Consider the following 22,957-nt stretch of genomic DNA (forward strand, 5'->3'; position numbering starts at 1 on the left):
TTATTTTATATGGTATCATGGGCCTGGGTTGTTCAAATGATTTATCTATTTTATTATTAACTTTTTTTTTTGGTGACTAGGAATTATTTTAGTTAATCTATATTAATTATTTTTCCCGCTTTAGTTTATACAGAGATGAGAGTATGTATGGGTTCGGTTTGAATCCAGACAATCCCTAACCCGACCCTGAAAGCTCTCTTTTGTCTTTCGAGTCTCAAAACGCAAACACACACTCACGACGTGAAACGGTGGAAGCAAGGAATGGACAGCGACCTCGAAGAATCGCTCAAGAAGAGGCAGAGAAACAACGTTCCATTCCCACCCGACTCTTCCCGGAAGGTTTGTTTTCTTCTCTATTCAGTTTCACTCTTCAAGTCCTGCTAATTCTTCCCAACATAAAACCAAACCCTAGTAATTCCCGTGTTTTCGGTGAACGATTCAGTGTAGTAAAAATACGATCGAATCATCTTATTTACGTTTACGTTGTTGAAATTTTCTGAGATTCTAACGAAAACTTTTGCCCTAACAAAGGTTTTTAATAAATTAGGGAAGAAGGAAGTGATTTAGCGGTTTCTTTGGTTGCTTCCATTTATTCTGGGCTCTAAACTGATTTTATTGAACCGATGATTTTGAATGACCACGAATAGCGCAGCACCTTGACAAATTATGTTTGTTTCTTCCCTGTTTCCTTTTCGATTATGTTTTACTCTTCCCTTAATACTAACTATTCCTTTTCGAATAAGGAAACCCTAGTTATTCCTGTGTTTTCGGTGATTCAATGTAGTTAAAAGAGGATCGAACACTTGTTTTGTGGTGTTGAGCTTTTCAGCAATTCAAACCAATTATTGGTACCTATTGAAGTTTTTGTAAAAGGACGGAAGAAGAGAATGTTTTAGTGGATTTTTATTGTTTCTAGTTATTGCTGACTTTAGTTTGATCCATGATTTGGAATGGTGTGGCAGCTTGAACAGCTTTCAATGCATCCTTACCAACTGATGGGAGAAGTGGTAAATTATTCGCACACTTGTTTCACTTTTGTTGGATTATTGTACTGTTTCTATGGATATTTGTAATCCCACGTGCTTGTGAAAATTCTGGTTTGACTATTTTAAGAACTGTACTGGATGGAACCATGCTAACCTCAGCCCAGTTTGGTCTCAGCTTCCCTTGTTTGCATTTCTCATAACGTAGTTGTAGGCCCAGATAGCAAATGCTCAGATTACTTGCTGTCTAAAATGCATGATAACCATTCCAAATACCTAATTATTCTGCTCAAATATTAGCAATGCATAAGACAATAGAGCCATGGTCCCATACATTTGAGAGATGAGGTTTTCAGTGTTTTAGAAGTCACTTACCTGTTGTAGATAACCAATCAAATTATGAACAGGATATGAAATTAATTAACATCTTATTGTTTGGGATTTGGTTTGGCTGAAATTTTTATTGAATTCAAATATATGGAACCAAGTTGGCTAATTCAGTTTGATTCTGTTTATTTTTGGATAGAGTAGTCAAGACTTGAGTGTCCCTAATTTTCATCTTTGATCGTTCATCACCCCCATAAAACAAGGTTCTTTTGGTTTTCTCTACTTGCACAAATGTTCTCTTTCTGCTAATGTAGTAATTCCTTTTAACTATATTGCAGAATTTTATGCAAGAGGAAGATATTCGGTTGGAGACAACACGGGCTAGATGTATAACTTTTGTTCCCATTTTTTCCCCTTCTCTACTTGTCTCTTGCTATTATTGAAGAATTTAAACTTTCATGTTCTTTGACAGTAGCAAGTGTTCTCAAGAGGCACGCAGAATTGACAGATCGTCTTTCTCGGTAACAATCTTGGACCTGTAAAGCCTTTTCTATTCAGTAGTTTGTCTTATTGCTTAAGGGCAGTGCACCAATATGGAATTTTTCCGTTATTTTGTCAACGATATGTTATTGTTTACTTCTTCTTTTTTTTGGTTTTTTATCTGAAGACCAGTTTATGAATGTTTGCAGTATATTATTACCTGTGGTGATAGATATGCTTACGAATGTACATGTTTGTCAGAACTAAGGTTATAACAATAAGTTTGTGTCATGGTTTGTATCTTTTCAGGGATTCTGACAAGATGATATTTGAACGACTGCAAAAAGAGTTTGATGCTGCACGAGCTTCTCAAACTGAAGGTATTTTCATGTTTGCGTTGTGGATAGTCCCAATCCTACCTTGTTTTTCCTTTTTGTACTTTGTGTGAACATCCTGAATATACTATAAATGCGCACACATACCTAACTTATATATGTATTCATACGTACTCGCTCACAGTTAGTATTCACCTATTTGTTCTACTTACATTTTATCTGCAGTTATTGATTTATTTGCTGTTCTTTTGCAGAGCTTTATTTGGATGGGGAGCAATGGAATGATGGGCTATTAGCTACAATTAGAGAGAGGGTACAACTCTACTAATTAATTCGAAGTCGTTGGATTTCTTATTATTTTTGTTTGGGGTAAAGGCAAACCCAAGTTTAAAGGCTGCGTAACCATTCCCTAAAGGTCATGGGTTCAAATAATTAAAACGACTTTCTGCATTGGGGAGATAAGGCTGCATCAATCTTGACCTCCCTTCACCTTGACTCCTGTGCGGTAGCTTTGTGCACAAGAGTGTTTACTTTCACATTCCCACCTCCCAAGGAGCAGGGGTTTTAGGTTGAGAGATTAGATAAAATTGTAGGAGAATTGCGAACTTCCCTATTCCTTGGAGTTTTAACATTTTATAGGCAGTTTCTTGCACTTTTCATTAGAAAACATTGTTAAGATGGTCTCGAGACTCTCGACAGTAACAAGTGTGTTAGATAGTTTAAGATACTTGATATAATTACTCTGGGTTTTTAATCAGGTTCACATGGAGGCTGACAAGAAGGCAATGTCTGGGGACTCAAACATGATGCCAGGTCCTCATTTCCAGGAGAAAATTACTTATAAAGTTGGGAATAAGGTAATGGTTCATGATTTGATGTCTAAATGGCATTTACACATCAAATCATGAAATTCCTTTTTGCATATAATTTTGTAGTCGTCATCCATTGATTTTGTGTTTTATTCACGGTTAAAGTTCAGATTTCATGTATGACTTCATAACTATTGTCCATTGATTTGTTACATTCTCTTCAGACATCTAGTCATTAAGTTGTTCTCTTATACAATTACCTTAAAACTAAGTATTTGAAGAAAGTTCTTAATATGAAAAGTCAAATTATTCATGTGAACACTTCAATGAATGATATGGTTCACTGTTGTTGTATTGATTAGTGAATTCTGGTGTATTGATTTTATTTACAGGTGATCTGTTGTCTAGAAGAAGCTAGAATTGGGATACAGTATGAGACATCATTTGCAGGTATTCCTTGTAATTTATCTATAATTTCCTATTGGCTTGAAATGGCATAGCTTTGACTCTGTCATAACTCGTGTACGGTCACTGCTGATAAAAAGAAAGGAAAAAAATCCTTGCATTAAACAAATTAAACAATTATTAGTCACTTCACTTTCAAATTTCAACTCTTAATGGTCTTCCCATAGTGTACATAAGGTTGCTATCCTTTTTTACTTTTGGTCAGTGGATAGCCTGGACTGCCTTGCTTTCATGTTTTTGTGCTGATCTTCATTTTCATCTTTTTATGTGCTTTTTTGCTGACATCTCATTTCCCTCCTCTTATGTGTGTGGTTTGTGTATATTTGGGCAAGTATGCATCGGCAGAACTTGAACAGCACATCATCTTGTTGGAAACCTGTTTTACGTATTTTTAGTTTTGAAGGTGGATTTTTAGTATTTGTAGCTACAGTTTCGCTCCTGAAAACAACAAAAGATCAACATAGTTATTGGTGAAAGGTGCTCTCAAGGTACCAAGTATCCTTGCTGCTGGTGCGCAAGGTTTAGATAATGAACTCTCCATGTGAATAAAGCTTCTAATTTCCAAGAAACATGTATTACATATAATTGATAGACCATTACTTAATACAGGCTGAACAAGTGATCCTCTAGCCTAGTTTGCAAGTTTCTGTTGCGTAGTCAAAACTTTGGTGCAGCACTCAATTTGTCTGCATAATGAAATTAAAAGAAGTTAATGATGTGGTGTCTATGTTAAGTTTTCTGCTTGGTGCTTTTTTTCTTATGGAAAATTGTATTCTTGATGATAAAGCTCTATTAAGGCAATGGGAGCAAGTGCTTAGTGAGCTCTCATCCTTGTGGCTTGTGTTGTTAAAAGCCATTTATAGCAGTATCATTGCTTATTGAAAATCCTTTCGAGAATGTTGTCATGTCGATAGATATATTTAAGAGGCTTGGTTTTACTTGACATTAGAGCTTCTCCTTCACATTGATTAAATAGTAACTTTTATGTGGATGGTTGGATATTTTCCTCTCCCTGTAAAGAATACAGTTCATGACTTTGATTCCATGGTGGAGATCACCCATTGTTCAATAAGACATGAAGTAAAACCTGAGTCCTTTTCTTTTTTAATTTTGCAGGGGAACCTTGTGAGTTGTATCACTGTGTACTTGAGAGCAAGTCATTTCTTGAAAAGATGACCGTCCTTGAACACACGGTTCCTTTTTTTCTCCCTATAAGAGAAGCAGAAAATGATCTTCTTTCATCAAATGCTATGGTAAGGTTGGTTCCATGTCTTATGTTCTGTGACTTCTGTGGATTAAACCTGATGTTAGTATTACTTAATTTAGGAGATAATTTTCTTAAGATTCTTCTTATGATTTACTTCCAGAGATTTATAGATCACATTGGAGAACTTTTGCAGGCCTATGTGGATAGAAGGGAACAGGTACATTGTCCATAAAGAAATAGTTTTCTCACAGTAGATTTTTTTTTTGTGTGTGTCCCTAAACAGGGGAGCATTAGAAATCTTGTGCCAGAGACCGCCTGCATCGATACTTGTCATTTTGTTATATGATAAGCCATTTTATTTAATAAAGGCCATGACTTATATTAGTATACATATATATGTTAAAAAATCTAACAAGTAATGATCTTGATTAAGTTCTAATGTTGGCACTTATGACTTAACCACCCACCCCCAAAGATGCCTTTTTTTTCTCTGCCCAATACCCGATTGTTAGAACCACATGTGAAAAAATTTATGATTCTCAGAATGATCTCTGATAATATTAATTGGAGGCACCCTTTTGTATACTCAACAAACTTTTGCCCCTGTTTATTTTATACATTTATCCTCACTTGTCTTTAGAAGAATCAATATTGAGATTTTAGATTTTCATCAAAACCATTAGACCACAGCCTTGCATGTTGGCTTTTGAAAGAGATGGGTTGCGCATTGAGTAATGGAAAGACTCAGAGGGAGTAGCGATTCTAAAAATAGGTGGTGGAATTGGAAAGGAGATAAATGTCTTACTTTAAGGAAATCATGAATGGAACTAACAAGGATATGGATGTGAAATTATTAGTTGAAAGTGAACCTTAATCAGATTTATTGGTAATAGAGATTTCTCTTGTGGACTTTTACATAGTTTCATGCCAATGATTCATTTTATTGATTCCAAATTCTAATAATCAATGTTCACTGCCATTGTCAATGTAGGAAGCTTGTGTTATATATTATTGTTTTTAAAAATTTTCACCAGCTTCTCATCGTAAGAAAATTCACCTCATTTGAACTATAATTCGTGCGGTATGATGGTTGGCAAACAGAGTAATTTGCATGAGGCTGTAAGTGACAGAATTGGTCAGTGAAAATGCAATCAGCATGGGTCAAGTTGGTAGCAAAACTGTTGTGGCCGTGTATTATCTCTCTTTTGTGGTAATTTATTTGGGTGTTTGTGTTTCTCTAGTCATTTAAGACTGCTTACAGATATTCATGGTATTGTCAAAGTTATTGACGGTCATTTTAAGAGTCAATCTTAAGGATTATAACAACAATAATAATCAACAAGAAGTAACCTTTTGTAGTGCAGAAAAAAATGTAATGGATCACTCAATCTGAAGAAATTTTGACAGGAACAGAGTAACAGAACTGGCAGATACAGCACACAGAAGGGGCCGTTATAGAAGACACAGATATCTTATGTGCCTCAGTACATAGTAGTGGGTTGGGGGGAAATTATGGGGACTTTACATAAAATGCAAGATTAGATATGAAGTTTGGGAACTACAGTTCATTTCCCTCCTAAGTCCCTCCTATGTTTGAGGACCAACATTGTCATTAAACCTATGTCTTATTAGCTCTGCCTATATGTTAATGATTTTATGGCTAGCTCGAGTTTGCCATGTCCCATTCTGATCATGTGCAGGTTAGACTTATTAAGGAGCTGTATGGAAATCAAATTGGGGAGCTGTGTCATAGCCTTCCCTACCACATGATTGAATTCGTGCTCGATGATGTTGAGTGGTTGGTTCATTTTTGTTCATTTTCATTTTTAAATTTGTGAATCCTGTACATCTTTAAACTATTTTATTATTGAAGAACTACTTGACCTGATATGATGCCCTACTGTTTTTCTTTTAGAATATGTATCTTGTTGTAGCCGGCTCATCTGGTTGATTCCCCAGACACTGATGTTTCTAATTCTATGTACTACTCTCGTTGCAGCAAGTTAACAGTCAGCCTCAGGTATACTGATCTTGTATCTGTACTTCCAACTCGAGTCAGAGTCTTAGCATGGCCCATGAATCAGTTAGATAAAGGAAATTCAGAAAGCCGCTCCATTCCATCTCGGTTATCTTATGCAGAGGATGCATTACGAACCATGAGCTTACCAGAAGGTTTAACTTCTTTCAAGCCTCTATTTATTTAGGTTTTGGACTCTCTTCAAATTTTGGATATAGTTTTCCAGTGAAATATTGTTTTCAGTTTTTTGTTTTGGAATCATAGTTCTAAAATTCGTTTTCCACCAACAAAATATCTTGACCCTTTGGTTAAAATTTTTTCACCTGAAAACAAGTGGAATCATTTGCAGCCGAAAGGCCTATTGAATTCTTGGCTAAATGTTAAGAATGCTTTCTAGGGAGTTCTTTTCTCAAGAAAATTTTTGTGCAGACTTATTTATTAGTTGAGTATGTTCTTCGGCATCTGACCTTTACTATACTCTGTTCTCTGCTTCACTGTCCCAGCATATGCAGAGATTGTGCTGAACCTGCCGCAGGCCCTTGAGCAAAAAATCCAGCATAGGGTCCCCAATTAGCACTTTCTTTTGCAGAAAAATCCCAGTTACACGAAGTTAATGTATAGACAAGCAACAGTTGGTCATCTTAAATAAAAGATCCAGTTCGTTCTTGCTTGCTCAGCATGAACTGCAAAATGCAAGCAGGCTGAAGCATATCATATCCAGAGTTGCTTCTATTATTTTGTACAGAGTTTTCCAGCAAAAGTTGAGATTTCTTATTCTGATTATGTGATGTGGATTGCTTATTTTGTGGGTACGGGATTTTCCGATTTAGTTTCAGCGTACAAGAAAAGAAATTACAGGTCTTGTCAAATCATACTGATTCATGAGAGATTATGTACGTGGCCATCAAATTGGTCCTCAGTTGACTCATTTTGTGGTTGAACGTAATGCAGTGAAGATGCATGTAACTTCTTCAAAGGTTTCTAGAAAGAAGAATCACGTGACAAACATAATCTCCTAACTAGCAATTTCACTAGAAAGAAACAAATGCTCTCTTGCAGTTATTTTTTTTTCCTTACCCTTTTCCTAGGCTAGTTTACAATCAATTCTACAGGCGGGGACAACAAAAGCACAACTTAGCATCATTTACCTTGTCCCCTGCCCCTCCGGTCGTATCTGCTCAATTTCCTTCCCACCGAGCTGGGTTTTGGATTTGGCTGCACAAGGTTCTCCAACCACTCATCATTGTGCAAGCTAGAGCTATTTTGAGAGTCAGGAACAACGCTGTCATTTTCATTCACGACTACGACTTCAACTGAAGCTTCACTTAAAATCTCACAGGTCTCTTTGACTGAAGCCCCTTCAATTTCTTTGTCATAGCCAGGATCAACTGAAATCTGCTCCTCATTAAATGGCACAGGATTTTCCTCTTTATCTAATCCTGCACACGGACTGAAGAGGTGACCAGTTTTAATAATAAAGTTTATTATACCAATAAGCAAGAAGTTGTCATTCATCATCCCTTCACCTGGATATGAAGGAAGGGCAACCATTAGAAGCAAAAGCATCGCTTGCTCTGGTAGCTTCTTTCAAGAGTGAACCATTCCCTTCATGTAACCTTAAATCTGTACAACATTGGGAGGTAAAACAATAATCATTCAGAAAATTTAATGGCTAATATTCAAAAGAGCCACTGGCCCTTACCTAAAAACCAATGGCAAAGAACTGGGGGTTTTATCTGAAAGTAGTTTATCATAAAACGAAGCCCAGCCCAAGAAATCCACAGATCATGGTATCCGTTAATTTCACATGCCATGCTAAGAACTTATCATTTTAATCCACAAAAAAGTTATCAGATAACACTAGTACTTTGAGACGCATCTCGTCAATAAATGGCCTTTTAAGCAGGCAACTGTTGATTTTGAAACTCTTACCTTGAATAGCTTCCCCCACTACAAGACTTGAGAGTTGGCCTGTCCCATTAGTGTCCTTAAGACCATCAACAACAGCATTACCATTATCACTGCAACAAATGAGAATTTGAGAGGCGGCACAAACCCAAAGAATCAATTAGGCTGAAAATTTTAGCAAGATCCAAAGGGAATGGAAGAGGAACAGAGAAATGTCACGCTGTCCACAACATCCCAAACAAGAATATTGGAGCAAGGACTTTAAAGATGAACCAGCTAGGAAACATGCTCATAGGTAACAAAAAACCAATGCAAATTACAAATGTAACTTGTGCAATTCGAAGTAAAATCTATAATGCACAAGGCTCCAGCCACCACGGAAAAGAAATGTGAATTGCTGCATTGCTGTCCACTTTCACATTGCAGACTATGATGCCTAAATGGCAAAGATAAATGACAACATCAACTGCGACACTAGCTCACCGTCATTGTACTCACAATTTTAAGGTTGTGGTTCCATGATGATTAGCTATAGCAAATTTGAAGATGAAGATTCACCTGTGTGATACAACCTTGATATCTTCTGCACCAAGGAACCCCTCAGGAGTATTCACTCGAGTGTCCAAGCTCAATCCATCACCTGATTTTGAAGAGTCGTGCATTTTTTCTCTCATACCACCTTCTAGATTGTCAGCAAACAAAGCTGTAGGGGTAGTTTTATAATCCGAAGTAAATCCAGACCAATCATTTTTGGATGAAGGGGGAGTTCTCATTTCCGTTGCCTTAGATCTCACTCTTCGAATTTCTTCCAGAATATTCCATGAACCACTGGCTGAGGAATCTCTTTTTAGCTGCATTCAACCACCCATCACAAATCAAGGAAACCAAGAATAGAAAGAAATGGCAAGTCAAACCAGTAAAAACTTCCCCCCTTTTCTTTGAATGGATAAAAACTACCAGAAATAATGGTAAAATCATAGAAATTTCCAAATTAGCCCTTATCATTCACAACTTATACTGCAATGATATTCTCCATCGTGCTCCCCTTGTGCCCAGTCTCATTCTTAACAACTTTGAAAAACTAGTAATCCTAAGCATTTGCATTAAAGTCGGCATTTCTCTAAGTAACAATCAATCCTGCGGGCAGAAATTCAGCAACTAATTTGTGTTAAATCTCAAATTACATGTCCATCCTCAGTATAACAAAAAAAAGCATTTGCTAGCATTCTATCCTTTATCGCGACGGTCTTCCATAACATGTTGTAAAACCTAGGTCATCATTCAACACCTTTCCATCTTATATTGTGACAGTCTTCCGTAAATCATTGTTATTTAGTATGAGATGTAGTCCCGCCACACACACCAAAGGCTACAATCAAAATTCCAGATGTGCACATCGCATACACTTGGAGAAAAAATATCTTACATGTGATACCTTGGATAAGGACACAGAGTTTCCACCCACTGAATATGATGTTTCTTCCTTAAAGAGCTGCACCGCTAATGGCAAAGGAGATTTAAAATGGTTGGAAGATTGAGAAGCCCATGGAGGACGTGATTGCATGTAGGATTTCGCCATATCCACAGGTGAACCCACTTCACTGCCAATAACCTATCATCAACAAAACATCAGTCTTAAGATGCAGATGGCACTATAATCACATGAAACAATCAGAAATTCAGAATCAATCTTAAATCCTCAATGACTGAGAAATTTTCCAAGAAAACAATACTCAGACCAATTACTTTATGCAAGAACTTTTAAGTAAGTTACAAATATCAAAAAGCGTAAAGGTGAACACCAATTAAATATGAAGTATAAAAGAGCCAACATGATGACAAAGACAATAAGGCAGTAAATCAATTCAAAACACAAAGAGTGGTCCACATGCTTCTTTTTGGAGGGGGTCTACATTAAAGCACAATCTACATAAATTAGAAACCAAGCAAAGGAGAGTCTAGGGAAAAGATGAACTTGAGATGAAGACAAGTTCCTAGCCCCTTCAAATTTTCTTTTATTTTCTTCGACTTCCCTTTAAACTTCTTAGGAACCAAAGTAGCATTGACTCCACAAGCTCACTCTCCGATCTAACTTTAGCGAAGAAAGAGATGCCAACTGATTTTGACATATAAAACGAATCAGTCGACGTTTAGGAGCCAATGCTCCAAGTGCCAAATCTCTTATAGCCTCTCTCTCAATGAGCAATGAAATGAAAAATACAATATTTAGTATCAAAAGCAAAGCCAAGGGTAGTGAGTGCAATAAGACAATAAGCAAGAGTTACTAACTTGTGGCAACAAAGCAGACTTCACAGCAGTGGTTCCCGGATCCAATTCTAACATTGAAGTTGATCCTGATTTCTTCTCCTCTAGCCATTTTTGTGCCTCCATTATTGCTGCATAGAACCATTTGGTCAAATATTATATTTGCAAAATCAATTTCCAACTTTTTCCCCCTTGTACTGCTAGTTCTCTAAAGAAAGGTAAATACCGCTGTCAACTGTTCTGTTTTCTATCTCTTCCTGAGTGTTTGCCACGCCAGGAGAATCTATAACTCTAGAATTGATAATGTGTGTCAGCCTATCACATTCTTCCCTGGTCAACAAAGTAACAGCCCCTCAGAACTTACAGTAAAACCATCATCAAGAAATGATAGGAGAACATCCGCAGAAAGCTTGCAAGCTGAACCATTTGAAATACTTCCCTTAAAGTGTGACCAGAAAATTAAAACATAAATGGAAAGAATTGCTATAGGCATCATTGTACTCCAGATTTATATAAAACCACAACAGCTGGTGCTGATACAAAAAAAAAAAGCCAGTTTTACGAAATTGACAGTGGTAAAGATGAATTGACTGCAACAGTGTAAAAAACCATAGAAATTAATAGAGTAAACCAAATATGTTCAAGGACAAAACGCAATGTTGAACAACACGTCAAAATGTAACATTCCATGATAGAACGAATCTCTAAAAGTCTTGATTACCTTGAGAAAGTTTCCTGCATAACAAGCTGCTCAATTACACGCTTGTTTTCGCTCTTCCACTCAACCGGTTGAGGCTTGCCCTGGAAGGACTCAATCAATTGGGATTTCCAGTTCTTCTAATCAAGTATGAGAATCGGTACAATGAGAATTATGTAACCAAATAACTCAGCTTTGAAACCACAGCTATGACTTCATATGGACATAATTGGTAGTATAAGTACCTTATTCATTCTGTCAGCACCAAGTGAAGAGAGATCATCATCATGTTTGGCATCATCAACATCATCCTCTGAAGCAATAGAGACACAAAATCCTCTAGATAAGAGTAGAAATATCACACAAAACCCAACTTTCTTTTTACTCTACATATAAGATCACTTATTAAATTTAAAACTAATACAATATGCAATAAATCACAGTGAGACATAAATGATCGCATCAACATTATGCAAACATACACAGCTGCAACAACTATTGGATAACACTTTATGTGAACATTCCCATGGAAATGGCATGATGGGATTGAGAGACGACAAGAATGCTGCTGATAAATAATTTGACAAAGGGTATGCCACAACTTGAGAGGCTAATGGAAAAGGATTCAAGAAAGAATTTCCCAACACAATAGGTTACACTAAGGACCCGCTTTCGGGCTTTAGAAGTACCATGGGTGAATAATGCAAAAGGACAGTGAAACTAGAGATGATATATCTCACAAAATTATGTAGACTGTAGCCATCATTGTCATGAAAGCCTTTTTTTCAACCCATTTTGGGTTGGCTACATGAAACCATGAGGGAAATTAGAAAGAATCCACCACATTAATTCTTCTTTGCCATCCATCCGTATCTACTTTCGGCAAGTAAATTTTTAGATGGACAATATTGATAAAAATCACCAGGCAGATTACAAAGAGGCTAAATCTTAAGACCGTGGGAAAGTTAAAAATAATAACTTCCAACCACTAGTATGCCATTTCGCAGCTCTATATCCCTAATTCCAACCACGTCAAGTGATACTAGGCAGTCAAAAACAAAACAGCTACACATAAAATAAAATAAAAAGACAACATAAACAAATGTATGAAATTACAAGCATACCGGAAGTGGAATCGGTGGCAGAGGAAGAGGAAGAAGATGAGGAGGAGGACTCAGGGTCAGGGCCGAAGACAGTGGAGAGGACCTTGCCGGCGCCGGTAGCAATTAGGCGAGTAGGAGATAAAATGATCCTGGAGATCCAACTAGGGTTTCGTTCTTGGGAGTAGGGCAACAATCGAGGGCGGTGGTAAGGAGTAATTGGAGCCGCACGACGCCTGAGTCGGACCATTTTGCCTCCGGCTCCGGGACGGGGCCTGGAAGCGGATCCCATGAAGATCGTTGTCGAGAGAGAGAGAGGGACGTTGTGAATGGAGATTTGGTGGTCCTGAGAGGCAGAGTTTTGAGGGGGGATCTGTTAGGAGCGGTTAATGTAATTGCTTTTGTCGGTGACGTGGCCAATTGCGTCTGTGTCTGGTTTAGAACTAATCAAGTCATTTGGCATCGATCAAAACCTCACCCAAATCAAAATGTAAATTATTGTACTCCTCCTCAATCCTCAAGCTTCTAGTATAATTATTACAACCATATTCAAATTTTCTTTTCTTTTCTTTAAAATAAAATACTGTAACTCTTTTTTAATGTAGACGGTTTGACTGACTCCTATTGAATACATTATATGTGTATGGATTCACCAAAGAAACAAAAAAGAAATCCGCTTTAATTGATGTTCATTTAGTCCTTAATAGGTGATTTCTAAAATTTCCCACGTATGTATGTATGTATATGTATGACCATTAATCAGGTGTCAATCTAAGACATTAGACAGACATGCATGTTTATTAATAATTGGAGATGAAAAGATGAATAAACCATAAGCGCACACAAACACCTCTAAACTTCCTCATCCCTCAAATAAAAAGAGAATTTCGATAACAATTTGGTTGCAAATCAAAGAAACAACATGATATTCCACATTGGTTCATTCAGGGCTTACAAATGCCTATACTGTACGAGGGAAATTCAGAATAGTTCATTCTCCACGATTAAGTAACATGGGACAGACATCCAAAACTTACCGCAGGAAACAAAATCACAATAACACTTTCTTACGACTACTAATACGGGACATTGTTCGGCAGGTTCCGGATAACATTACTCTTCATTCCAATCTTCGACCGCATGGCCTCCACCCCTGATCTGTTCATCTGCTTCATCACCTTCATCCTCACAATTTGCTCTCTTGACTGCACAGTCACTATTCCCATGCTCCTGTACCTGAACAACCACACACAAAACCAATATCTAATACTCCTCCTCCCGTTTTTAAAAAAACACCAAAGAAACTAAATTGAAACAAGTGTGGTGTCGCAGAGCTCAGAAGAAAACCTTGCAGCCAGAGCAGCAGTTATAGCCAGCTGATTTGTTGGCGCTGGCTTTGGTTTCTGACGATAATAACGCAAAAAACCCCGTGAACCAAGTGCTTTAGTTGTTGCTTTGTCATTGGATCTTCTAGTTATGACAAGCTCAGCCCCACCATGACCCAATTCTACAGTGTTGTCAATATCATCCGATAAGACCAGCTGTTGGCCAGCCTCATCTACATAACTGCATATGGAGAAAAGGAAAAGGAAACAATCCAGTTCAGATGTATCAACGAAACATAGACCATCACATAAGTTTACCACTAGTTTTTTAATGTAAAGAAAATTATTGAAAGGGTACCAAGAAGGTGCACAAACCAAATATACATTTACGATTAATAACCAAAAGAAACTAAAACTGGGCAACTATGCTAAAAACCAGAGTGATCAGAAAGTCACTATAAATACCTGCTACCAAATTACCAATGAAATATCATTTTAAAAATGATAACTATGAGAGATAACTAGAGATTGAGCTAGCACTCATATAAATACCTGCTGCTATAATCATAAAATTCCTCTAATTCAGCTTCTTCATCATCATCACCATCTCCAAAGTGCACTTTGCAATGACTCTTCGCAGCCATATGTTTCCTAACTGCTTCTAAGCTGTTGAAAGTAAGGCACCGATCATTGCAGTACAAGCACGTGAGATCCCTCCTCACCTGGTAGAAAGTATGAAAGGAAGAGACATGACTTCTAAAGAAGTTAAAGAAAGTTTACATTATGCCTGGAACCATTAATAGGTATTCAGTACCTTGAGACCAAGAAAAGTAAGAAGGCCTTTTGGATCTTTCAAATATTCAACATCAGGAATGAAGAAGCCATGATGCTTATGCATGTGGACCATACAACTCTCTATGGTATCATGCTCTTGATCGCACATGAAGCAACATGATGGATCCAACTTGTTTTCAACGTCAACATGGTCATCATCATCCTCATCCATACCGTCATCAGCAGCAACCTCATTCACGATCAAATTAGTTAATGACCTTGAGGCTTCAACCACCAAGTCTTCCTCTGAATCAGCCTCCTCCCACTCACTTTCTTCACTTTCTTCTTTCTCTGCCTCCTTTTGCACTAGCGGCCTATTCACAGCACGGCGAGGAAGTGGCTTAATGACTGCCTTCTCTTCTTGATGATCTGATCCTTGAGATGCCCGTAGAACATGGCTTCTTGATTGAAGATGTTGAGCATGAGCCTTGGCGCTTCTATAACCCTTTCCACACAGGCTGCAGCTGTAAAGCATGGGGGTTTCTTCTGACTTATTTTTCTCCTGAACAAGCACAGATTGTCTAGCCAGAAATAGAGCTTCTGTAACACCTGGAACCCCAGCTACCTGATTTCATTAAAACATGAGCGGAGTGCAGTAAGAATCTGAATCAAATTATTTTGCTCATCAATTACTATTTTCAACACAAAGGAACAGTATTTGAGAAAATAGGGGGAAAAAACACTTGTAATCAACTTCCTAGAACAACATCCTATGCCAAAGAAACAGTAACCAGTACTTGAACATGAAGATGAATATGCAGCGGTAACTAGTACAAAAACATGAAACTACACTCATAAGCTTCCAAATAAATTCACAAGCCCTACAACCAGACAGGAAAAATTCCTCTGAAAAAAAAGTGAACCAAAGAAATACAATTTCTTCTGCAGTATGTGTTCTAGACAGAAACCCCAAACAGAATATGGACCAGATTGTAACTCTCCAGCTGGGAACTCTTATCTTACTATCCCTTGCCACGATAAAGCCTACCAATAATGCACTTACGGAAATGAGAAGTCGAGAACACAAAGTAATGCTGATTAATTCCATTGTTTTAAGCATTTACACTTGGACTTAAGCTCAGGCTAAGCACCTTCTCACCCAGCCATGAACACAAACACAACCAATACTGAATAAAGCTTTCAAGACTTTACTTCCCAAAAGCCAATTAACAAATCTACTTGCAAGTATCAAATAATGATAAAACGTACGTCTAGAAAAAAGAAACTCTAGAAAATATACAGGGCAACCCCGAAGCATGATATGTCGTGACATTAAATCCCTCAAGCAAAAACAGAAAACAAATATGTCAAAGAATATATAAACAAGCCCTAAAATCGAAACAGCATAAACAAAATAAAAGAGTGCGTAGGATGATGGAAGAACCTTCCGCTTGAGATTGTAGCGGTGCCAATCAGACTTGTAATGGAGCTTTTGGTCTGCATCGTCCTCGAATTCCTTCTTGCAGGAATTGCACGTCAGTCCTGACATCTTCTTTGTCCGTCGTTTGATTACTGGAATTCGGCTTTGAGTTTAATTTCGATTTGTCTGCCTCTGATCAACAAAACACCAACCCTAATTTATGGGAGGCGAATTGGAAGCTTCGCGTCGGTGTCGTTGGAGATGCAGATGGTGCTTTCGCAAGCCATGAGGACATAGCAATCCTATTGGTATTAGGTTTTTAAACGGGCCGAGCTGCTCGTGAAGTATTTGCTGAGGCCCGTTAAGAACTAGGCTTGAGTTCGGTCCGGCCCGTTTAACAAATGATCTAAGATTGAGCCTCTCTTTTCAGTTTTCAAGCTCGTTTACAAGGGGATCGAGCTTGAGCTTAAAAAAGCTCAAGTTAGTCAAGTAAACTCTGCTGGGCCGAGTCGGGCTTAAAGTAAGAGAGTTTGTAACTTTGTATTCTTATTCTTTGTTTTTCTTTCAATTGCGTCGGTCCATGTCTTTTTAAATATTGAGATTGAGTTGTTATTAAGGCGAGTGCTAATCTTCAATGTTTGTGTGGCATCATAACTTCATAAGTACTGTGGGATGTTTCAACTCTTGTTATTATTTTATATCATTCGTGTCATTTAATTTCTTGGGATGCTCTTCTGTATCTCCAAATTTTGCAAATTTGGTATCATCCTCCCAGTGACATCCATATGTATACAGGATGGGTGGTATGGTATAATCACATCGATGAAGTACCAAAGGCAAAGAGTAAACAACACAGTAGTTTCAAAAGAATAGTCAATCTACATTACAAAATGAGGCATATGTTGTTAGAAGAAGCGCATATTTATTTGATTTGATTAATGAATGACTAATACAGTAATACCTGTTCCCGTTCTCTCACAATTTGTTGCCATTAAATAGAGAGTCATCCTTTGCTAAATCATACAGTAATTTATATGATCCAAAAATGGTTTCTATACGTAGGCATGAAATGTGGTTTCTATACATAGGTCAGGTGGTATGAAATGTTCTGTACTATAACATCAACTCGCATTTACAACTTGAAAAGAAGACTCTCCCCCAATCCAAAAAAAAAAAGGTATAAAATTTCCATCTACTTCATATCATGCTCACCTGTATCAAATCGTATGTGTTTCGTCCGACGGTGTCACAGAAAGAGATTTAATCATCTGTCAGATAAGACTGAATTGCTCCAGGACAGCATGATATCCCGGACAACAGCTGGAAAGTCTGCAAAAAAAAAAAAAACAATATCCAATTGTGAGAAGCAAAATTCATTAAAAATAAATAAATTGTGAGAAGCAAATGACAACAAGCATTGGGATAATAAGACATGTGTTGCCTTGCATTACAGAGCAGCTTTTTCTACCAGTTTCAATTTAAAAGAGAGTTTTAAAAGAGAAAAAAAAAAACAAGGCTTGAAATTATCCTAAACTTTGTTCAAGAAATAGAATAAGAAGTTCACCCGATGAACAAGGAGTTGAGAAGATGCGAAAAGTAGTTGAAACAGTAAATGCACAGTTAAAGTGATGGTGGAGGGAGAACTGCACCAATTGATGAACATAACATAATTGCTTTAAACCAGCAACCATTCAAAGGATCTTTACCTTGCACAACCTCTCTGGCTACTGAAGGAAAATCTACTTGGTCTTCAACCAGTCGATACACATCTACAAGCTACAGCAACAAACGATGGCATTTCAGCATTCAGATGAATGAAGAAGTAGTGCAGTTATTGCAACAAAATTTGTACACTAACCTCTTGAATGTGAAGCTTTGAGTCTTCAGTCAAGGCAAGAAGAAGTTGTCTGCGGATCCCCTCATCGATAAAAAAAAGGCGAGCACCGTCTTTAATAGTATCTGTCAGGTCCAGCTTCCTCTCAAGCTGCCAGTTTCTTGAAGTTTGCCTCCTATACATTTTGAACATTAAAACACTTCAGCAGAACATACATCAAAATAAGCACCTGTACGAGACAAACATGAAACATGTGTACCTGTCCTTTACTTGCAATGCGGGGTTGCTGCTCATTTTGGTGACATTTTCTTTGGCAAGGACAATAAGATTTTCAAGGCGTTTCCACTGGAAAATGCCATCTTTGAAGAGAACCTGACAAAGGAAGCAAATCATGAAAGGAATACAGTGAGAAACATGTATTATGATGTGAGCTTCTTAATTGGAAAACTAAGACGCCTTATAAGGTTACTAGAGTGTGCTTGATTATTAGTGTCGTTGTATCAAGATAATTAAGTATCATAGACTTCACTTATTACCGGCACCTACCACAAAAATCCTCCATTCTTAAGAATGATACGGGAGTGGGTTAGAATCAGGCATTGCCACATGGAGCAAGTTAGAATGATCTTTTTTCATAGCTAGTTGGTAGATGTCAACTACAGTATGATAATATGGTCCCAATGAGATGCAATACTTTCACAGAGCCTATAATTACACGTAGATTCAGTTGTGTGATAGAATATTTTCTCACTTGGCATGAGCCTCAAAAGAACAAATAAGTGCTTTGAGAGGTTTTGAGTTTACCTGAATGAGGCGTTCACGAAGAGCTGGATTTGGGTCTGTCAAGAGCCGCTTTGCTACATACGGATAGGCCACCTGGTTGTGAATATTCTTATCAGTAAGTTTAAGGGAAAGCAAATAGTAGATACATCGGAAGACCAGGGTGTAGAAGGGGCAATGATGGTCTTGCGGTGACAGAAGTGACAACTCAAAGTTTCCTATGCTGGGTAAAGTAATAATAAACATGTTAAGAAAGGAACAATAATTTTCACAAGAAAATAATGAGGGTGATAATATATTTACCTCAAGAAACTTAAAATCTGGCTGCAGGGTAAAACAGATGCCTTCTTGAGTCAATAAAGAACGGATAACAAGAGAAAACCTCTCTGGTATACGGATCGGATAATTGTAAACCAATTGATTAAATTTCCCTACAGTGGTGAAAATCAAAGTTTAATTCAGGTGTGCGTGTGAAAAGTAACATCAGAGATTTATGAATATTATTACATTTATATAACGTACAAACTGATAGGAGTAATAACACCCAGACCCCTGAAATTTAGTGTGCATAAAACACCCCCTTCATATATTAAAGCAATCACTTGTTTTAAAGCTTGGAGGGGTAAGTCTAGTTGCATATTAACAACTAATACAGGAGGTTAATCAATTATGACGTGAACATTACAAGATACCAGCACATAATTTCATCATGTAGAACAGGGGAAGACAGAACGAATAGAAGTAAATAATATCAGAATATAGTAAGCCCACATAAGATAGCGCAGTAAGCCAGTAATCCCAATGTAACATAAATGTAGCTTAGGGGACATGAAATCACCTGTAACAATTCTGAAATTAAAATCAGCAAGTCCTTTTCCAACAGAATTCTGCCAGATTGCTTCTAAAGCCGGAATTATAGGAGAGACATCAGTCCCCGGAGCCAAGAAACCCAGCCTAGTGAAATCATTTGCCATCTCAGCATAGTCCTCATTTACAGCGTGAACGACCGCATCAATCAAAATCTGCTTGTTTTGCTAAAATATAGAAAAATGGATCCACATACAAGTTCAATAAATTAAGATTTCTTAAGGAACATAAGTTAGTAAGTAAACACACACTCTTATATATACTAATCACTAATCTGCAGTATCCCTCATAAATCGTTTGATACCACTTTGTTAGCATGCACACTCATCATCATCAAAGCTTTATCCCAAGAAATTTGGGTTTGCTACATGATCTATAGGAGAAATTAATATAAGAATGCCAATTCTATTACTCCCCATAAAATCTATTTCTAGCAATGACAATATGAAATGATACACCACTTCCCAGTTGTTGTCATGTCAAGCTGAGATTGGCATTGCTTTTGTTCTGCTATCTTTGAAAAACATATCACACCTGACTAAGAACTGCAACATTCCCAAAATCGACATATGCAATGCGACCATCACGCATAGCAAAAATATTTCCGGGATGAGGATCTCCATGAAACAACCCAAATTCCAGCAATTGTCGCAAGGCAGCACTTACTCCAACTGTTAAAAACCCATCAACATCAATGCCAGCAGTCTTGATCGCCTGAGTTGCATAAATGCACAAAAAGTATCTTTTGAGGACTGATTAAATAAAAATAGTGATTCACAACAGCAACATCAGCTGTCTTTTCATATATACCTGTGGATCTGTGCATCGAATACCGTCTATCCATTCCATCACTAAAACATGTGAACCAGAGAGCTTTCTGTAAACCCGTGGAATTTTAACAGTGGGATCATCTTTGAAGTTTTCCAAAAAATCTTCAATATTTCCTGCTTCCTGAGTGAGAACAGCACACAGTTCCAGAGCAGACAGTATTTTAACTCTATGAATCAATATATGACAGCAAGAAAATCCAATTCAATACTTTGGCAAGAAAATCCATTATAATACTATGACTGCCACAAATACACAGTAAAACACATAGAAAATGCCACGTCTCATTGAGATTCTATGTTTCAAGCCTTTAGAAAAGGTCATTATGAGAAGCATTTGAAACTTACCAATGTATAATCAAGCTCCTCCAAGAGCTTCTCTCCAAATTCATCAACTATCAACTCAGCATTGCACCCCAGTTTCTGTAGACTGATGCCATTTAAGAAAGAAGCAAGAGTTCTGAAGAGAAAAAGATCTCTATATATAATGGGTTCTATGTCAGGCCTTTGCACCTGCAAGTAGACAGCATTTTATCATTCACGTTTAGAAACCACAAAAGGAAAAGGCCTTTGTAATTTTAGTACGCAAAAACTACGGGGAAGAAAGTACTAATTAATGAATAATATTCGTGATAACATAATTTTATCAAATTTAAGAGCTCAAGTCAAGTGCAAGTAAGCAAATCTACTAGAGGTTCTGAGAAACCTAATACAACCTTAATTGCAACATCTTCTCCTGTAGCACGTAAGGTGGCCTTATAAACTTGACCCAAGCTTGCAGCAGCTATTGTTTTTGACGAAATTTTGCTGAACACAGCTTCAAGGGGTTGCCCCAACTCCTCTTCAATTATGTTGAATGCAACCTATCAAAAGATTTGCTAGTTGAACAAGGGAATTCAATTAGGAAAATAAATAAAAGACACTGACTAGTCCTTAAGTGTGTTTTGCCTGATTGGGGAAAGGAGGAACATCATCCTGAAGAATGCAAAGTTCATTCATATAGTCTTCTCTAATGATATCTGGTCTATTGGCGAGAACCTGCCGAAACACAAGGAACTACTCAGTAACATTCAAACTTCAGAGCTTAATTTGGGTAAGTCCATCAGAGAAGCTGGACAGAATTGTTCCTGCTCAGACATTAAATTATAATAAAATTATATTGCACGTGAGCAAACCCTAAGAGCAAGAGTAATCGTTAAGAATGTAAGTTACAACAAAAGATAAGAATGTAAGTTAAGAACACAGACCTGTCCTGCTTTGATAAACGAAGGCCCCAAATCACACAAGAGATTCCTCAGCTGTCGAGCTCGATACGGAACCACCTCTTCATCCCTCCCGATGAAACAATCGTACATCAAGGTGGACCAGTATAATCCCAAGCTCCAGACTATCTCCACGCCTCGTAGAAGCAGTGATAACACAGCCCCTCTCGATTCCAACACTTTGGTCCTTACCTGAAACCATAAAGAAATTTAACAAAATTCGACAGAATCTTAACTTCGATTAACAGTTTGATCTCATACCGTCTCGGGAGTGTACTTCCGGAACGGCACGCAGACGCCGCGTTCTATGTCGAGCTGCTCCATTGCACTGGTCGATTTTCTTTGTAGGACGAGGTCCTTGTTTTCCAATTGAATCGGAGCCCTCGAAGTCGTCGCTGACGCCGCGGCAAAGGTCGAAATCCGCCCCGTAGATACTCTCGGGCGACTTTCGGGCGGGGCATATCTGAGTCGAGGAGGAGGATTGAGGCAATTGGGAAGAATCAAGTTCATGTTCATGGTGGTAGTTGTCGGGTGTGAATTTGGATTTTGGGAGGGCTGACTTTAATTAAAAACAAAATGAGAATTAGGAGAATTTTCGAAAATCAGTTGAAAATGACTAATGAGATGTTTTAATAATGTGGTTAACTGGTTTTGGAATTTTTGCTCTAGAAGATGCCAAATCATTATGGATAAGTGGTGCCAAAATGGATTTTGCAAGCCCGGTGGCTCACTACTGGCTGGGCTCATAGACTTGAGCAGACTCTGGACTGCAACCCAATGTCGGAATATACTAATAAATCAACTAATTAGAGGCTCATCAATCCTCAAACAATTCATTCAGACTATTATGAAAAACATCTCTATCCATTATATAAACTCCACAAAACTACCAGTTCTTCAAAAATCAGGCCAGGCCCTAAAAAAGATTTTCAGCCTCTTCAATTAATAAAAGAAGAAGAAGATGGATCCCAGAGTCCTCTGCTTTGCTCTGGTACTCGTCTTCTCCTCTACAACCTCCTTAATGCCTTCAACATAACCAGGATCCGTACCCAAAATTCAGCACCTTCAATGCATTGCTCAACAACACCAAGCTTGCCACGGAGATCAACCACCACCAGACGATCACCGTGGACAATGGTGCTGCAGGCGACTTATCAAAATATTGATTCGTCTATTAAACTTAGGTATCTTGTATTACCAAAAAGAGTCGCGGTTTTGAATTATACAGCACAACCCAACAAGAAAGGAAGGCTATACGTGAGATATCTGGCTGAT

The 22,957-nt window shown here is 37.7% G+C and overlaps 4 protein-coding genes across 10 annotated transcripts; 1 reads left to right on the forward strand and 3 right to left on the reverse strand.

Moving 5' to 3' along the window:
- The first annotated feature begins 151 nt into the window (after window positions 1–151).
- LOC120005686 lies at window positions 152–7,432 on the forward strand. 4 transcript variants are annotated; one of them, XM_038855470.1, is made up of 13 exons: window positions 153–339; window positions 963–1,007; window positions 1,649–1,697; window positions 1,783–1,831; window positions 2,100–2,170; window positions 2,380–2,438; window positions 2,884–2,982; window positions 3,327–3,384; window positions 4,516–4,652; window positions 4,767–4,823; window positions 6,307–6,404; window positions 6,606–6,778; window positions 7,127–7,432. In XM_038855470.1, exons 1-13 carry the CDS (start codon window positions 262–264, stop codon window positions 7,195–7,197), a joined length of 1,044 nt encoding a protein of 347 aa, XP_038711398.1. In that variant the 5' UTR covers window positions 153–261; the 3' UTR covers window positions 7,198–7,432. The 4 variants fall into 4 exon arrangements, with proteins under 4 accessions (XP_038711400.1, XP_038711401.1, XP_038711398.1 ...); XM_038855471.1 differs by having other exon boundaries at window positions 1,786–1,831; XM_038855472.1 differs by lacking the exon at window positions 963–1,007 and having other exon boundaries at window positions 152–339.
- A 154-nt stretch (window positions 7,433–7,586) lies between these two features.
- LOC120005685 (protein KAKU4-like) lies at window positions 7,587–13,020 on the reverse strand. 4 transcript variants are annotated; one of them, XM_038855469.1, is made up of 10 exons: window positions 12,618–13,020; window positions 11,739–11,806; window positions 11,518–11,597; window positions 11,023–11,126; window positions 10,821–10,927; window positions 9,958–10,143; window positions 9,090–9,382; window positions 8,556–8,644; window positions 8,150–8,246; window positions 7,587–8,073 (listed from the first exon to the last, which is right to left on the reverse strand). In XM_038855469.1, exons 1-10 carry the CDS (start codon window positions 12,883–12,885, stop codon window positions 7,764–7,766), a joined length of 1,602 nt encoding a protein of 533 aa, XP_038711397.1. In that variant the 5' UTR covers window positions 12,886–13,020; the 3' UTR covers window positions 7,587–7,763. The 4 variants fall into 4 exon arrangements, with proteins under 4 accessions (XP_038711397.1, XP_038711395.1, XP_038711394.1 ...); XM_038855467.1 differs by having other exon boundaries at window positions 11,518–11,630; XM_038855466.1 differs by having other exon boundaries at window positions 11,518–11,633.
- A 418-nt stretch (window positions 13,021–13,438) lies between these two features.
- On the reverse strand, window positions 13,439–16,393 carry LOC120006652 (cytoplasmic 60S subunit biogenesis factor REI1 homolog 1-like). The gene is made up of 5 exons (XM_038856776.1): window positions 16,137–16,393; window positions 14,733–15,317; window positions 14,471–14,640; window positions 13,941–14,159; window positions 13,439–13,829 (listed from the first exon to the last, which is right to left on the reverse strand). Exons 1-5 carry the CDS (start codon window positions 16,239–16,241, stop codon window positions 13,670–13,672), a joined length of 1,239 nt encoding a protein of 412 aa, XP_038712704.1. The 5' UTR covers window positions 16,242–16,393; the 3' UTR covers window positions 13,439–13,669.
- A 669-nt stretch (window positions 16,394–17,062) lies between these two features.
- LOC120006334 (protein ACTIVITY OF BC1 COMPLEX KINASE 1, chloroplastic-like) lies at window positions 17,063–22,301 on the reverse strand. The gene is made up of 14 exons (XM_038856346.1): window positions 21,944–22,301; window positions 21,668–21,874; window positions 21,369–21,458; window positions 21,137–21,283; window positions 20,769–20,933; window positions 20,404–20,544; window positions 20,128–20,307; window positions 19,565–19,760; window positions 19,030–19,157; window positions 18,751–18,822; window positions 18,206–18,318; window positions 17,971–18,121; window positions 17,819–17,888; window positions 17,063–17,441 (listed from the first exon to the last, which is right to left on the reverse strand). Exons 1-14 carry the CDS (start codon window positions 22,196–22,198, stop codon window positions 17,377–17,379), a joined length of 1,980 nt encoding a protein of 659 aa, XP_038712274.1. The 5' UTR covers window positions 22,199–22,301; the 3' UTR covers window positions 17,063–17,376.
- Between the last annotated feature and the right edge of the window lie 656 nt (window positions 22,302–22,957).

Source organism: Tripterygium wilfordii, chromosome 9 (genome assembly GCF_013401445.1).
Source record: "Tripterygium wilfordii isolate XIE 37 chromosome 9, ASM1340144v1, whole genome shotgun sequence".
In the NCBI taxonomy this organism is placed as follows: domain Eukaryota; kingdom Viridiplantae; phylum Streptophyta; class Magnoliopsida; order Celastrales; family Celastraceae; genus Tripterygium; species Tripterygium wilfordii.

What these genes read in the sequence shown, in the direction of transcription:
- LOC120005686 (XM_038855470.1), top strand. Translation starts at nt 262, where the DNA reads ATGGACAGCGACCTCGAAGAATCGCTCAAGAAGAGGCAGAGAAACAAC. An exon ending in TTGACAGATCGTCTTTCTCG is followed by an intron (nt 1,832 to 2,099) that starts GTAACAATCTTG and finishes GTATCTTTTCAG; the next exon opens with GGATTCTGACAAGATGATAT. An exon ending in ACGAGCTTCTCAAACTGAAG is followed by an intron (nt 2,171 to 2,379) that starts GTATTTTCATGT and finishes GTTCTTTTGCAG; the next exon opens with AGCTTTATTTGGATGGGGAG.
- LOC120005685 (XM_038855466.1), bottom strand. Translation starts at nt 12,885, where the DNA reads ATGGGATCCGCTTCCAGGCCCCGTCCCGGAGCCGGAGGCAAAATGGTC. An exon ending in ATGCAGGAAACTTTCTCAAG is followed by an intron (nt 11,127 to 11,517) that starts GTAATCAAGACT and finishes TTTGTTGACCAG; the next exon opens with GGAAGAATGTGATAGGCTGA. An exon ending in TGCCCTTCCTTCATATCCAG is followed by an intron (nt 8,074 to 8,149) that starts GTGAAGGGATGA and finishes TCACCTCTTCAG; the next exon opens with TCCGTGTGCAGGATTAGATA.
- LOC120006652 (XM_038856776.1), bottom strand. Translation starts at nt 16,241, where the DNA reads ATGTCAGGACTGACGTGCAATTCCTGCAAGAAGGAATTCGAGGACGAT. An exon ending in TTTTATGATTATAGCAGCAG is followed by an intron (nt 14,160 to 14,470) that starts GTATTTATATGA and finishes CTCCATATGCAG; the next exon opens with TTATGTAGATGAGGCTGGCC. An exon ending in ACTGCTGCTCTGGCTGCAAG is followed by an intron (nt 13,830 to 13,940) that starts GTTTTCTTCTGA and finishes GTGGTTGTTCAG; the next exon opens with GTACAGGAGCATGGGAATAG.
- LOC120006334 (XM_038856346.1), bottom strand. Translation starts at nt 22,198, where the DNA reads ATGAACATGAACTTGATTCTTCCCAATTGCCTCAATCCTCCTCCTCGA. An exon ending in TTCGATGCACAGATCCACAG is followed by an intron (nt 20,308 to 20,403) that starts GTATATATGAAA and finishes TATGCAACTCAG; the next exon opens with GCGATCAAGACTGCTGGCAT. An exon ending in CAAAGCTTCACATTCAAGAG is followed by an intron (nt 17,889 to 17,970) that starts GTTAGTGTACAA and finishes TTGTTGCTGTAG; the next exon opens with CTTGTAGATGTGTATCGACT.